This window comes from Cyprinodon tularosa, unplaced genomic scaffold (assembly GCF_016077235.1).
Source record: "Cyprinodon tularosa strain WSP-4 unplaced genomic scaffold, ASM1607723v1 ctg645, whole genome shotgun sequence".
Classification (NCBI taxonomy): domain Eukaryota; kingdom Metazoa; phylum Chordata; class Actinopteri; order Cyprinodontiformes; family Cyprinodontidae; genus Cyprinodon; species Cyprinodon tularosa.
In genome coordinates, this window is record NW_024039391.1 from 659,747 (window position 1) to 673,958 (window position 14,212).

Below are 14,212 nucleotides of genomic sequence, written 5' to 3' on the forward strand. Positions count from 1 at the left end.
AGACAGCTGGACTCCATCTCTGGGTGGGTCCCAATTCAGGGCGGCATCCTGAGCATAGCTTCAGTTGCCTAGCAACAGTGACAGCAACATTTTTCTCTTTAAATCCTTTATCCTGACATTAATGTGGTATTTATCAAAGGTAGAGCTGCGTATAACAGAAGTTAAAACTCTGAATGGTTGATTGATGAGGGTCTCAGTGTTCATTATTAATGGGACAGGTGGCATCAATCAAACAGGGCAGTACTTCTGCTTCTGTGTTTCATCATTTTCAAAGAGCTGAATAAACATTTATCTTAGTGGAGATATTTAAAAGATGTTTTTCTAGAAGGTATTTGGTGAGAGGTTATGATTGTAAAGTTCTTTTTAAATCCACAATAGCGCCGTTTGAAGATGAGCTAACTCTGATCTCATTTTCATGTTCAACTTGAATTTAAGGCAAGATTTACTTTTTAACAAAAGTCCAAAAGTATATTACTGGAATGAGTTCTGGTGTAGCGTCCATTCAGCAGGTCAATCCAGAGAGAAGACGGCCCAATCAGCTGCTCAGAAATAACTAATCAGGTGGAACCTTAATAAACTGATTAACTTCCTCAAAGCGTCTTTGAAAACATAGTTTCCATTTCTATCCACTGTCATCCGCCATTGGTGCCTGAGATTCACCAGTTTGCTTTGACTCGCACTGAATCAGGGTTAATGAGAGGAGAGTTGATCAGTCAGGGGAAATGCTCAACCATGGCAGCAAACGGATGACATCAATATTTTTGGATGAACCTGACTGTTGTCATGGTGATGGTGGTTTAGATGTTAAACCACTTTGGAAGGTCAGAAACTTAAATCCTTTAGTTTTTAATCCCTTTGATCTTCATGTAAAAGCAGCTCATTTAGAAGAAGTTGCTGCAAAACAGCAAAACCAAACTTGACGGCAGGACAAGGCAGGACAAGGCAGGATGGTGACAGGACAATGGCAGGGCAGTGGCAGGACAACGCAAGACAGTGACAGGACAAGGCAGGACAATGGCAGGAAGGTAGCGGGACAATTGCAGGACAAGGAAAGACAGTGACAGGACAAGGCAAGACAGTGACAGGACAAGGCAGGACAGTGACAGGACAATGGCAGGGCAAGGCAAGACAGTGACAGGACAATGGCAGGGCAGTGGCAGGACGAGGCAAGACAGTGACAGGACAAGGCAAGACAGTGACAGGACAAGGCAGGGCAGTGGCAGGACAAGGCAAGACAGTGACAGGACAATGGCAGGGCAGTGGCAGGACAATGGCAGGGCAGTGGCAGGACAAGGCAAGACAGTGACAGGACAAGGCAGGACAATGGCGGGAAGGTAGCGGGACAATGGCAGGGCAGTGGCAGGACAAGGCAGGGTGACAGCTATGTTGGGACACATCAGGAAAGCCAAAACAGTAGTTTATTAGGAAACTAAGCTGATGAGTTAAAACTTGAAGGATCTGTTATTCTCATTCAAAACCAAGTTTTGCTCAGTTGTTCTCAAACTGACTGCAGGGGAATCTGACAAATCAGCACTAACTTCAGCAGCATATGGAGGTTTAATAATGCCGTTAGTTGCATCTATCCTGCGTTTTCACGACATTTGGATCATTTTTCTACCAAGCCCACGGTTATTTTTTCCTAACATCTCTGGAGAGTTTCCAGGTCCTAAAGCCTTTGGATTCTCCGCCTCCCAGTCGGAACAAAACGTCCCTGTCTTTCTGCTAACCCTCTGCCATCTTGTCTTTCTGCTTCTGCTTCCTGGTGTGTGTGTGTGTGTGTTTTCCAGAGGGTGAGGTGTGACAGTGACACAGTAACCTTCCCTAAATGAGCCCACTGCCTTCCTCCTCCCCCCTCACTGCTGCTCATCGTCTTCATCACCCAGCCCCGCTAGCCAGCGCTCTTCATCCTCTCCTCTTCCGCAGCAGCAGCAGCATCACTCGTCTGTATGTGGACCTGCATGAGAGCTGCATTTCTGTGACTATGACCCAGTTTTAACTTTGTTGCTCACATTCAATCAGTTCATTTTAAAAGTAATTCTTACCGGAAAAAATCAATAGAGCAACTTGAGTTAGAAAGGTAAACTTCTTATAGATGTAGAATAAAGAGGTGGTAAAAACCCATCTTTCTTTGCAGCGGCATAATCTCTTCCTGGAGGTTTTGAAAAATCTAATATAAAATGAAATGGTCTGAACCCAGAAGTTTACGTTCTCCTGATTGTGCTACTTTGTCTACTTTTACCTCACGGAAATCTACTCGTAGTCTTCGTCTTCTCTAGGAAGGGGTCACAGAGGGCAGCAGAGACTCCCAGCCTTCCCCCTTCCACCCGGCGGGGGAAGCCGAAGCCTCCTGGCCGCTTCACACTAACCCGCCCCAGTCCATGCTGCAGGAGGGAACCAGCAAAACCAGGTCTGCAAAAAGCAGGAAGGAAACCCACTGGTTCCCAAACCAGAACCCCTGGTCCTGGGCTGCTCTTAGAATCCAGTCCATAAAGTTCTGAATAGAACCGGTACCAGAGGGCAGCCCTGATGGAGTCCAACATGGACCAGGAACAGGTCCGACTCTATGCTCATAGAGCGCTCCCCACAGGGCAGGTCCATTTGACACATGTGGACCAATTAAGCCAACTCCCATGAACCCTGGTGCTCCCTACCTGGTCCACCTTTCCACATCCAGAAACATACTGCTGCTCCTAAAGCAGAGGACTCTCCCCTCCAGCACCCTGGCATAGACCTCCAGGGAGGCTGAGCAGTGGGTTCTCCCTATAGGTGGAACACACCCTCTGACCAGGAACCACCTCCCCAGTCTGCCAGTCCAGGGAACTGAGCCGTCCTTGAACCTCCACCTTGGTCGTGTTGTCGAGGGCTTAAAGCCCCTGGTAGGTTCCAGCCCTGAAGACTGAAAAGTCGAGGCACGTGACATCACCCGGTATGGCAGAGCTGGGGCCCTAACGTGGAGCCGGGTTTCATGGGCGAGCGCCTGGTGGTTTACTTCTTCATCATGGGAACCTGCCTGAAGGAGAAACGAGAGGCCCTCCCTCTGTGGCCCCCAACTGCAGGGGGACCAATGGGGGACGGGTGCAGAGAGGACGGGGCAGCAGTCAGAGGCCTCAGCCAGCGATCCACAGACTCTAAAACTAGAGGTCACTTTCCCACAGTTTCTTTCTCTGCTGGGTGTTTCTCCTCTGACCAAAGACTTAACCACATCAGTCAGCGGCCGTTATCATTGATCGACCCTCAGTCGGAACAGCCTGATCTGTTTAAAACTTTAAGGAATTTCATCTTGGTAAAACATTTTAAATCAGAGACACTTTTTTATAAAAAAAAAACAAATAAATGTATAAACGTTGAAGTTCGTAGTAGCTGTTGAGTTTAAAAGCCAACTTTGTTTACTAAAGTCAATGAGCTGCATGTGCTGCGCTCTGATTGGTTCATTCAAGCTGCCACTGAACCAATGTCCTCTGGTTTGGAGATGATTGTATAAAGATTTCAGGGGGAGATTATTTTGCTGCAAAAACATATTTTTTTAAATGACTTGGATATTTCCAGCATTTGATTGGTTGGAGAAACAACTGTTTACATTTTAAGCTTCTGGGATGATTACTGTTCTTGATTGTTTCTGCAGTGATCAGCTTTAATTGTTAATCCTGATTTATAAGCAAACGGAAATTCAATGCAAGAAAAAATCTCTGGGATTATTATCAGAATAATCCGAATACAAGGAAAACTTGACAACAAATTTCAGCTGAACTTTCTTTCTGTCTAAAAAGTTTGACTTTTCCTCCTTCAATCACAGACTCATCCATCCATCCGCTCCACCAGTAATCTGTTAATCTCCATCCGTCCGTCCGTCCGTCCATCCATCCATCCATTCAATCATCCATCCATCCATCCATCCATCCATCCATCCATCCATCCATCCATCCATCCGTCCGTCCATCCATCCATCCATTCAATCATCCATCCATCCATCCATCCATCCATCCAACCATCCCGTCGTTCACAGCCTCCTTTTCTACCCCTCACCTTCTCTTCTACTCTTTCCCCAGGAGCACAGCGGCTCTCCCTCTCCCACCTCAGCCTCCACCTTCTACTACTCCGTTAACTCGGAATCGCTTTACCCAGAATCCTCAGCGGGTGATCAGCCTCACGCTGGACACTCACCAACAGGACAGCTTCCTCAGCCTCCTTCCTTGGCGGCTCAGTGGAGTCCAGCCGATGAGCTCCCGCCTGTCGCTGCAGGAGACGGTTCAGTCCTCAAAGTGATGGCGACCAAGAGGCTCTGCGGTGGCGAGGACGACCTGACCTCAGAGGATCCAGACAAACTCATCACTCAGATGTGATAAAAACTCACCATTGTTTATTCTCCTGCTGAACTATGTTTTTCTACATGTGGGTCTTCCTCTGCCTATCCCCCGTGGGTCTTCTTCTGCCTATCCCCAGTGGGTCTTCCTCTGCCTATCCCCCGTGGGTCTTCCTCTGCCTATCCCCCGTGGGTCTTCCTCTGCCGATCCCCAGTGGGTCTTCCTCTGCCGATCCCCAGTGGGTCTTCCCCTGCCGATCCCCAGTGGGTCTTCCCCTGCCGATCCCCAGTGGGTCTTCCTCTGCCGATCCCCAGTGGGTCTTCCCCTGCCGATCCCCAATGGGTCTTCCTCTGCGATCCCCAGTGGGTCTTCCCCTGCCGATCCCCAGTGGGTCTTCCTCTGCCGATCCCCAGTGGGTCTTCCTCTGCCGATCCCCAGTGGGTCTTCCTCTGCTCATCCCCAGTGGGTCTTCCCCTGCCGATCCCCAGTGGGTCTTCCTCTGCCGATCCCCAGTGGGTCTTCCTCTGCCGATCCCCAGTGGGTCTTCCTCTGCTCATCCCCAGTGGGTCTTCCTCTGCTCATCCCCAGTGGGTCTTCCCCTGCCGATCCCCAGTGGGTCTTCCTCTGCTCATCCCCAGTGGGTCTTCCTCTGCCGATCCCCAGTGGGTCTTCCTCTGCCGATCCCCAGTGGGTCTTCCCCTGCCGATCCCCAGTGGGTCTTCCCCTGCCGATCCCCAGTGGGTCTTCCTCTGCCGATCCCCAGTGGGTCTTCCCCTGCCGATCCCCAGTGGGTCTTCCCCTGCCGATCCCCAATGGGTCTTCCTCTGCGATCCCCAGTGGGTCTTCCCCTGCCGATCCCCAGTGGGTCTTCCTCTGCCGATCCCCAGTGGGTCTTCCTCTGCCGATCCCCAGTGGGTCTTCCTCTGCTCATCCCCAGTGGGTCTTCCCCTGCCGATCCCCAGTGGGTCTTCCCCTGCCGATCCCCAGTGGGTCTTCCCCTGCCGATCCCCAGTGGGTCTTCCTCTGCTCACCCCCAGTGGGTCTTCCTCTGCCGATCCCCAGTGGGTCTTCCTCTGCCGATCCCCAGTGGGTCTTCCCCTGCCGATCCCCAGTGGGTCTTCCTCTGCCGATCCCCAGTGGGTCTTCCTCTGCTCATCCCCAGTGGGTCTTCCTCTGCCGATCCCCAGTGGGTCTTCCTCTGCTGATCCCCAGTGGGTCTTCCTCTGCCGATCCCCAGTGGGTCTTCCTCTGCTCATCCCCAGTGGGTCTTCCTCTGCCGATCCCCAGTGGCTGCTCTGAACTGAAGCAGAAGGAAAATTATGCATAGTTTTATTTCCAACAGGTACAAATCATAAAATGTGTTGTGCATTTGTTTCCTCCCCCTTTAACCAACTCCTTTTATAAAAATGTTATTTTTGCTGGACCTGCAGGTCTTCTGGTAGGGATCAGGTAGAGTCTGGGTTCAAAGGCTAACAGAGTCAGCAGAAACGGGTCAGAACCAATCAGAGCCCAAAAGTTAGAAAATTTCTATTTGAAAAAAAGTCTTAAAATCTGTGTTTTTCCGTTATCTTCTGCAGGCCAGTTAGTTCTACGTCAGCCTGAACACCTAAATTCAGCCAATCATATATCAACGGTCATCTGTCAATCAAATGTTTTCGGTCATAGCATCTTGATTCATGTGTCGCAGCTAATATACGCAACGGTTGAAATCAGAATCCTTTCCTTTCCCATTGAGTTGCGTCCCAGTGTTCACGGGGATGGACGTCTGTGTCTTCGGCAGGCGTAGAGCTAACAGAACTGGCAGCGTTGCGAGGCAAGGGCTCAAACATGGACGGCTGGAAGCCTTCTACACCAAACCAAGCTTCTGCCGCCCTGGCGTCCTCTTCCACAACATCTTCGTCCCCGCTTTCCTCCTCTAAATAAAAAATGGATGACGGAGGAGACTCATCCACGACCTCCCACACTAAACTCTCCTCCTCTTGCATGTTTCCTCTGTCCATAGCGTTCCTTGACAGCGTCGTTTCTAAGTCACCAATTTAGTGCTACTTGGTCCCAATGGAATTTCCCATTGGGAACCTGCTAGCACTAAGATGCTAACTGCTTAGCAAGCTGCTTCCCACAAACCGGCCACAACCAAAAGGCTTGCGAACCTTCCACCACAACAATCCCGCCCCCTTGATTATCGACCAATCACATTCACTTTATTCACTGGTGTAAAGTCGTGCACCACTGGGAGAATTCGGAAATGCAACGTTTGGAACAGCTGCTTCCCTACGACTTTAACATAGATGGCTTCCTTCACGCCCCTCTCAAAACACCACTGCTTCAGTTCATTTAGGGGTATCAAAGCAAAGGGGGCTGAAGCCTAAATTTGCTCAGCACTTTTATGGTTTTAATTCTGAGATGCGATTAAATCATGTTTGATTTTTTTTCCACTTCACACACTGCAGGATGTGGCGTTGATCTCTGACAGGCTAACATGTTTAACAGGAAGAATGGAGGAAGGCATCAGAGTTCTCTGCTGCCACCTAGTGTCTGCAGCAGAGTGTTGATGAGAATTTTTAACTCGCTTTGGGTTTTAATTCTCAGATTTATGCATATTGAATTTTTTGTTTGATCTTAAAACGATAAGATCAAATAAAACCGAGGCAGAAAAAATAGGAATAAAGTAAAGAAAAAACGATTAACTTTTATTCAATCCTGTGAATAAACATCCAGAAACACAATAAATTAAGCAAACGGCTCAATAAATTAGAGCCGTTTGCTTAAAGCGAAGCAGGAAATTGACTCAGATCCTCTAAAAGGAAACTTTTAGGAAAAAACAGATGAACTCTCCTATATTAACCCTTTCTGTGCCAGAAACATCTTTATTTTCTTCATTTTAACGGTTTTTCCGCCTGATAGACGTCGGCCTTCCTTCTCTCTTCCTTCTCTCTGACCTGCAGCAGGAAACATGTCCTTCTTGCTCACCAGCTCCCCTCCCCTCAGCATCCTGCGACCCGTCCTGCTGCCGTGTCCATGACTAGGACTCCTGGCTCTGCAGGTCCTTCCTCCTCTCTGGTTGTGGGTGCTTTATAGTATTGATATTCATTATGGAGAAAATGAAATATATGTTGTTTACTGAATTTCTATGAACTCGTTTGCATGACTGCATACCTCCCCCCCCCTCCCTTTGATTAATGAGGTGGGTGGGGGGGGGGGGGGGCAGCATCAGTGTATGTTTCAGAGCATGTTTGATCCTCTGTCTGATTCTAAGACCAGTTTTCTATTTATTAAAAGAATTTTGAAATATTTGTGTTTCTGTTTCTGACTCCTTACTGAAACAAACGTGCATTCTATGCGTTCTATATCTATCCATACAGCATGATTGAACTGGGGGAGGTAGCCGCTTCAGGTGGTCATTCAATAGGTCTGGACTTTGACTAGGCCACTGCAGCACATGAAGATGCTTTAAACCTTTCAGTTGCAGCTGAATCTCCGGCATTCTTCTAAGCAATGCATCACCACAGGATGATGCTGCCACTACCATGTTTCACTATATATATTTTAAAAAAAGGTGTGCTAAGCTTGCTAGGTAAATATAGCTTCATCATGTTGGTGCTGCTTCTGATTGTCACTCCTCCACTTTGGGTTATGATATTCTCTTTAGGTCTGGGCTTTGACTAGGCCACTGAAATGACTAAAGCTTTTTAACAATCATTCTCTTATGTCTTTTGGATTTTTGTCTCGCTGATGACCCACTCGGGTCGAATCGCAGCTGTGGGACCGATGACCTCCCATTCTGTGTACGTGTATTGATTTATTTCAATAGGTGGCGCTGTAGCCTCCGTTATGGTCCAGCATTTAGTGGCTGTTTCAGAGACTGCAGATGCATGAAGAAATCTGTTTTTGCAGCATGTTTAGAATTTTCATCTTTTTTCTTTGCAAGTTTTTGCCTCATTTTGCATTTGCAGCGCATTTGCACCTCTGCAATCATTGTTTAGACGTAACATTACAAACCTAAGTCATGCTGCCGAACTCCAACCCCTCCACACTCAGTGACCACCTTCCAGTAGCCCTCACCCTCATCATCACCACGCGCTTTGAGCAGCTGCTTCTAGCTCACATCAGAGGCAATGATGACGTCTACAGGGAGCAGGTGGACCGTCTGGCTGAGAGGCGCCACACAAACAACCTGCAGCTGAACACGGAAAAACCAAGCAGCTCATGGTGGACTTCAGGAGGAACGATGACCCACATCCACCCATCCACAAGGGGACAGGGGTGGAGCGTGTGGACAGCTTTAAGTTCATGGGAGTCCTGACCTGGACCACCAGCTGCTCCATATTCATCCAGAAGGCTCACCAGCGCCTCTTCTTCATGAGGGAGAACCATCTGACCTCAGAGATCCTCACCAACAGTATATAATGCTCTGCTTGGAGCAGAAGGTGTTTCAGACGCTGCTGGAAACAGCTCAGCGCATCGCCGGGGCAACGCTTCCTGCCATCAAGGACATCTACAGGACGTAGTTTCTGAAAAGAGCCAGAAAATCACCAAAGACTCTTCTCACTCCTGCCTCTGGGAGGCGCTACAGACACAGCAGGAACACAGACTGACCTCACATACATTCATGGATCCAACAACATTTCAATGCACTTCTCAACTATAGCTGGATTTAATCTGTAAACCTTTGATCTGCTATTTCTTAATCCTGTATTATAACCCCACTAATATATATATATATATAATCCATATCCTAACCTTCCTGTATAATCTGTATATAGCTTCCATATTTATTTATTTTCTAGCCTTTTCCAGTTATTCTCTGCTTATATCTACCATCCATGCATGCATTGACATCTAAATAAACATTTCTATCCTGTATAGAACCTCTGGATAGATGCAAACCTCATTCCGTTGCTCTGTACTTGTGGCTGAGTAATGAGGATAAGTTGAATTCAGGTTGAGGCGTCTTTCTCTGGGATGGGATGTTTTTCTGGGAACAGGGCCGTTAATCAGCCTCCAGAGTTCTTCACGTCAGCGCTGGGAAGCGTTCCTGCTCCAGACTGAGTCACACTTCAGAGCTTTCTCCAGCCCTTCGCTTTTATCTGCTGTGTGTTTATTGTGACTCATGTTACATCAGGGGAGGATGATTTGAACTCAAGTTTTATGAACTTTCTCCAGTTATGTAGCAACGATCCGCTGTTTCGTGTCAGTTCTGAGCAAAGATATGGATTTGTAAGTAAGCTGTCAAACATTTGGATGCATCTGGGGAACATTTAACCGCTCTGTGGTTCCTGCAGTGTTATGTTTTCACTAAAGAACTCTGCAGGAACATTTTGCTGTGCAGACTAACCCATTTTCTGTTCTACATTAGAACCGACCCAGGAAGCTTCCAAGAGAAACTTTTAATGTTTGCCTCCTGCTGCATTAAAGTGAAATAGTGAGTAAAAACTCTGGTTAATCCCCTGCAGCAGCTGCTGAGCAGGCAAACCCTGAAGGATTCACTAGAGAACAGCAAAGGCTTTTTATTCATTAAAAGGTTTCAAATATTCACATTGGTTAAAGCACTCACTCATAAAATCCAGATAATCTGTTATAATCTGAGCAGGAATGCAGATTAGTTGGTATGAATCGACTATCAATGTAATCTGATCAAACCGGTAACCGGGACGACCAAATTAGAGCAGAAATGAGACCAAAACGCTAAGAAAGCATCAAGGTTCACTATTTTAATAAAAGTTTTAGCCTCACCTGCTTCTGATCCTGTCAAATCAATTAAAATAAATAATTTGCTATCTGAATATTAATCCCTTAGTAAAATAATCCTCCCCTAAACACACGATCAAACTTACACTTATTATATTATGAGTTTTTATTTTTTATATTTCACCAGTGACCAAGGTTTATTTTTTCTCCCTTGAAAAGCACGTTTTTAAAAAATCCAAGGCAATTTTTATTCTTGTAATTCTTTGTTTTGCCACTAGAGGCAGTGAAGTAAAAAGGCTGCGTTCTTCAGCTCTACAGTCAGAGAGGCAATGTCCTAAAAACAGGACTTAGGAATCTAAACTAAGAGTTTTTTCTCCACTCTGTGGTTTGAGATTAAAAAGTCTTAAGTTTGCAACTACTTTCCATTTAGCTGTTTTAATAAAGCATGAATAAATATCATTCATATTTAAATTGTCTCCACATTATTTCTAATTTACCGTAATAAGTTCTGATAACCATTGACTGACAGCAGGTCTAAGGTTACCTGGGAAATACGGTCTTGATCCAAAGATTATCTCTGCAAACTCATGAAAGGTTGATATAATAACACCACGGCCAATGAATAAACAGCTACTGGACCTGATCTGGATCTAAGTTTACTTTGCAGTGCACCATTTTGAAACCGTGCCAAGATCGGTCCAAGCACGGTAACCCAGATAACTGCCAGACACAACCGCACCGCGCTAGCATGGTACTAGCTCATCAGTAGGGCGCGGCGCGGTTCTTTGATAGCAGAAGCCCCGTTTCCACTCCCCTCTGAACCCGATTCATGCCGGGTTCGGACCGAGCTTGGATCAGTTAACCGTGCCAAGCTCGGTTCCTTAAGACCAGTTACACACCACACTAGCGTGATTCCTCGCCTCCTAGTGGTGATCTAAGGTACTGCTGCTCCCTAACATTGAAGGACGATGGCGGCGCCCGTAACATTCAGGAAGTTTGGCTATAATTGTGATATTTCATTGTTTGCGGAGAGTCAGGCGAAGAAGGCAGCCTTAGGTGAATTTACGTGACATTGTCGACTTTTGGGAAGTGGATACGACAAGCGATCGTCTAATCAGGGCTTCCAGACGCAGGAAACAATGACAGACGTTGAGATTCATCCCACTGCTGAGCAGAATCATCACTGTGTGGCGCGGTAGCGGCGGTTTCAGGTAGCGACGGTTTCAGGTAGTGGCGGTTTTAGGTAGCGACGGTTTCAGGTAGCGGCGCTTTCAGGTAGCGGCGGTTTCAGGTAGCGACGGTTTTAAGGTAGCGACGGTTTTAAGGTAGCTACGGTTTCAGGTAGCAACGGTTTCAGGTAGCGACGGTTTTAAGGTAGCGACGGTTTCAGGTAGCGGCGGTTTCAGGTAGCGGCGGTTTCAGGTAGCGGTGGTTTCAGGTAATGACGGTTTCAGGTAGCGGCGCTTTCAGGTAGCGGCGGTTTCAGGTAGCGACGGTTTTAAGGTAGCGACGGTTTTAAGGTAGCGACGGTTTCAGGTAGCAACGGTTTCAGGTAGCGACGGTTTTAAGGTAGCGACGGTTTCAGGTAGCGACGGTTTCAGGTAGCGGCGGTTTCAGGTAGCGGTGGTTTCAGGTAGCGGCGGTTTCAGGTAGCGGTGGTTTCAGGTAGCGGTGGTTTCAGGTAGCGGCGGTTTCAGGTAGCGGCGGTTTCAGGTAGCGGTGGTTTCAGGTAGCGAAGGTTTCAGGTAGCGGCGGTTTCAGGTAGCGGTGGTTTCAGGTAGCGGCGGTTTCAGGTAGCGGCGGTTTCAGGTAGCGGTGGTTTCAGGTAGCGGTGGTTTCAGGTAGCGGTGGTTTCAGGTAGCGGTGGTTTCAGGTAGCGGTGGTTTCAGGTAGCGACGGTTTCAGAGGGACGTCTAAATGGAGCTATAGACTCTTGGAAACCAGGCCTCTCTGACTACACACCTGAAAAATACAACTGACAGCGACTTCAGCGCCTCTAGTGGCCAAACAAAGTAATACAAAAAAAAACCTAAAAAAAAATGTGCCTTTGATTTTTTTTTTTACTTGCCTTTCAGGACAGAAAAAAAAAAATACTTCAGACTTTTAATTTCCGGAATTTTATTTTTCATTTTCCCTTTCTGGGCTTCCGTAGACCCGCCCTGTTTTATGATCTAGCTCCACTCTGCTGGGTCTCATCTTCTCCCATCATCACAGAGACCCACTGCCTCTACTACCTCTCCTCTTTCTCATCTATGTGCTTTAGATCTATCATCACAGAGACCATCCAAACGTCTCTAGCTGCACCAAAGCAAGCATCACATCTGCAGTGCTCTTTCTCTGCATGACATCATTAAAGATTTGTAAATTTTAACATGACAAATTAAGCTTCAAGATGTGTAAAATAGCACAGCAACGTCCCCTGAACAAACTTTCCACAGCTGGGAGGCAAATGAGCAAACATGGCTGCCAGCAGGTCAGCCAGGATCTTTAGGTCCAGTAGTTGCATAATAATCACATGAAGTCACATGTGTTGTCATAGATGTTGTCACTGGTTGTTCAGCGTTCAAAACAATCGATAGTTTCCAAAACAAAGCTTCATCGGGGACACGTCGGCCTCGCTCTTCAACCCTGACGAAGACTCGGGACTCGCTTCAGACATGGAGGCGGCCTGTGAACAAATTCCTCACATTTTCAGCATCTTTGGTAACCAGAGAGAACGAGGACACGTTTCTGGGCAGAAGCTGCTTCAGGGACGACTTTGATTAAAGCGTATTTATAGAAACTTCAGAAACTTTGATAGAGCAGCAACTGATCGGTCCGACCATTTTTGGTCGGTAATTGTCTTTATTATAGAACATCTGATGAAAGACACAAAAACAAGTCATTTCTAATGCTGCTCATGTTTCCATTAATGCAGATTGACTGCTGTTAAATAAAAGCATCGCAGAAAAACAGAAAATAAATTCCTGGGGTTTTCCTGTGAATGTTGTCTTCCCTGTAGAGAGACAATGAATAAACGTTCCAGTCTCTTCTACTGGAAAAATCAATAAGCCGATGGCTGTGCACCTCTGCCAGGGGGCAGGTCACCCAGAGCCCACGGCATCAGGGATCCATTCCATCCAATCTCTCCATCATCTTTATTGAAAGGTTATTGCTGCAGAGTTTCCAAAACAACAGTGGAACCCTGAACGCGGCACAGCGCCGTTCCTCCTCCTGGTTGCTGAGGATCAGAAGCACCTGCTCCTCTATGAAGACGCCGCGGTCCACCTAAGCTGATAGGTGAGGACCATAGATCTATGGTTCAGGAACAAACCTGCTGTTCAATCACTCAATCATGCCTGAGGAGAGAAATCCAGAGCTTCTCCTTCCAGCAGGATGACCTCCCCAAACATTTCTACATCAGAATGATCCAGTAAAACGAACTATTCTCTGTTCCTCAGTTAGTTCAGCACCAGATGGAGGGAAAAGCAACAGGGAGGAAAAGCTATGATGAGGGAAGCTAGTAGATTAGCCTGGTGAGACCATCCTGATCTCGCGAGCTTTCAAGGTTTCACTCGCAGATCAGTCTGGAGACTCTCCGTTAAAGAAAATTTGGAGCCGTTCACCAAACGAACGTCCAATCAGCGTTGGCTTTGAGGCGGGTTGAGGTATGACGCAACGAGAAGCGCCACAGTTCAGGCTAAAGAACATGGCGGCTTCAGCCGATGAAACTAGCGTTAGCGTGGCTATCGAGCAAGTTTTATGGGAATTACAGAGTATTTCTTCACTGAAAGAAGAGCAAAACACTGCTCTGGAGGCTTTTCTCAGAGGAAAAGATGTTTTTGCTCTTCTCCCGACTGGTTTCGGCAAGAGTTTGATCTATCAATTGGCTCCTCTTCGTCGTCGTTCTGTTAGTACGTCATATGCTTCATTGATCTGATTGGTTTATTTGGCCCGTCTATCACCAGCATAGGCCAATCAGCTAACCAGTATTTTCGCCCCTTCCCAAAATTACTTCAACGGAAGGTTTCCAGATGGATATGCGGAGCAAATCCATCTGGCGGAGTCAGGTTAGTGGTAGATACCTATAAGAAAAAAAATGTAACTATTCACTCGTAAAGGCTAGATAGAAATGCACACCACACTTTACAGATTCACGTATGTAAGGAAATGTTTGAAAATTCATGAAACTCCTTAATAAATGTATCTTTAGTGGAATTAATCACTGGAAGAGCATCTTCATT

At 46.9% G+C, this 14,212-nt stretch overlaps 1 protein-coding gene across 4 annotated transcripts in view; it reads left to right on the forward strand.

Annotated features, from left to right (window-relative positions):
• Positions 1 to 4,425, forward strand: part of plekha1b (pleckstrin homology domain containing, family A (phosphoinositide binding specific) member 1b) — a 29,272-nt gene extending 24,847 nt beyond the window's left edge. The window contains exons 12-13 of one of the 4 annotated variants that reach the window (XR_005282805.1): positions 1,788 to 1,944; positions 4,047 to 4,185. Coding sequence is in view for 3 of the 4 variants with exons in the window: in XM_038308729.1 (XP_038164657.1) it covers positions 4,047 to 4,340 (294 nt within the window). In the remaining variant the exon portion in view is untranslated. Of the gene's footprint in view, positions 1 to 1,787; positions 1,945 to 4,046 lie in introns of those variants that run through there. The other 3 variants (XM_038308729.1, XM_038308730.1, XM_038308731.1) reach the window with 3 other exon arrangements.
• The last annotated feature ends 9,787 nt before the right edge of the window (positions 4,426 to 14,212 follow it).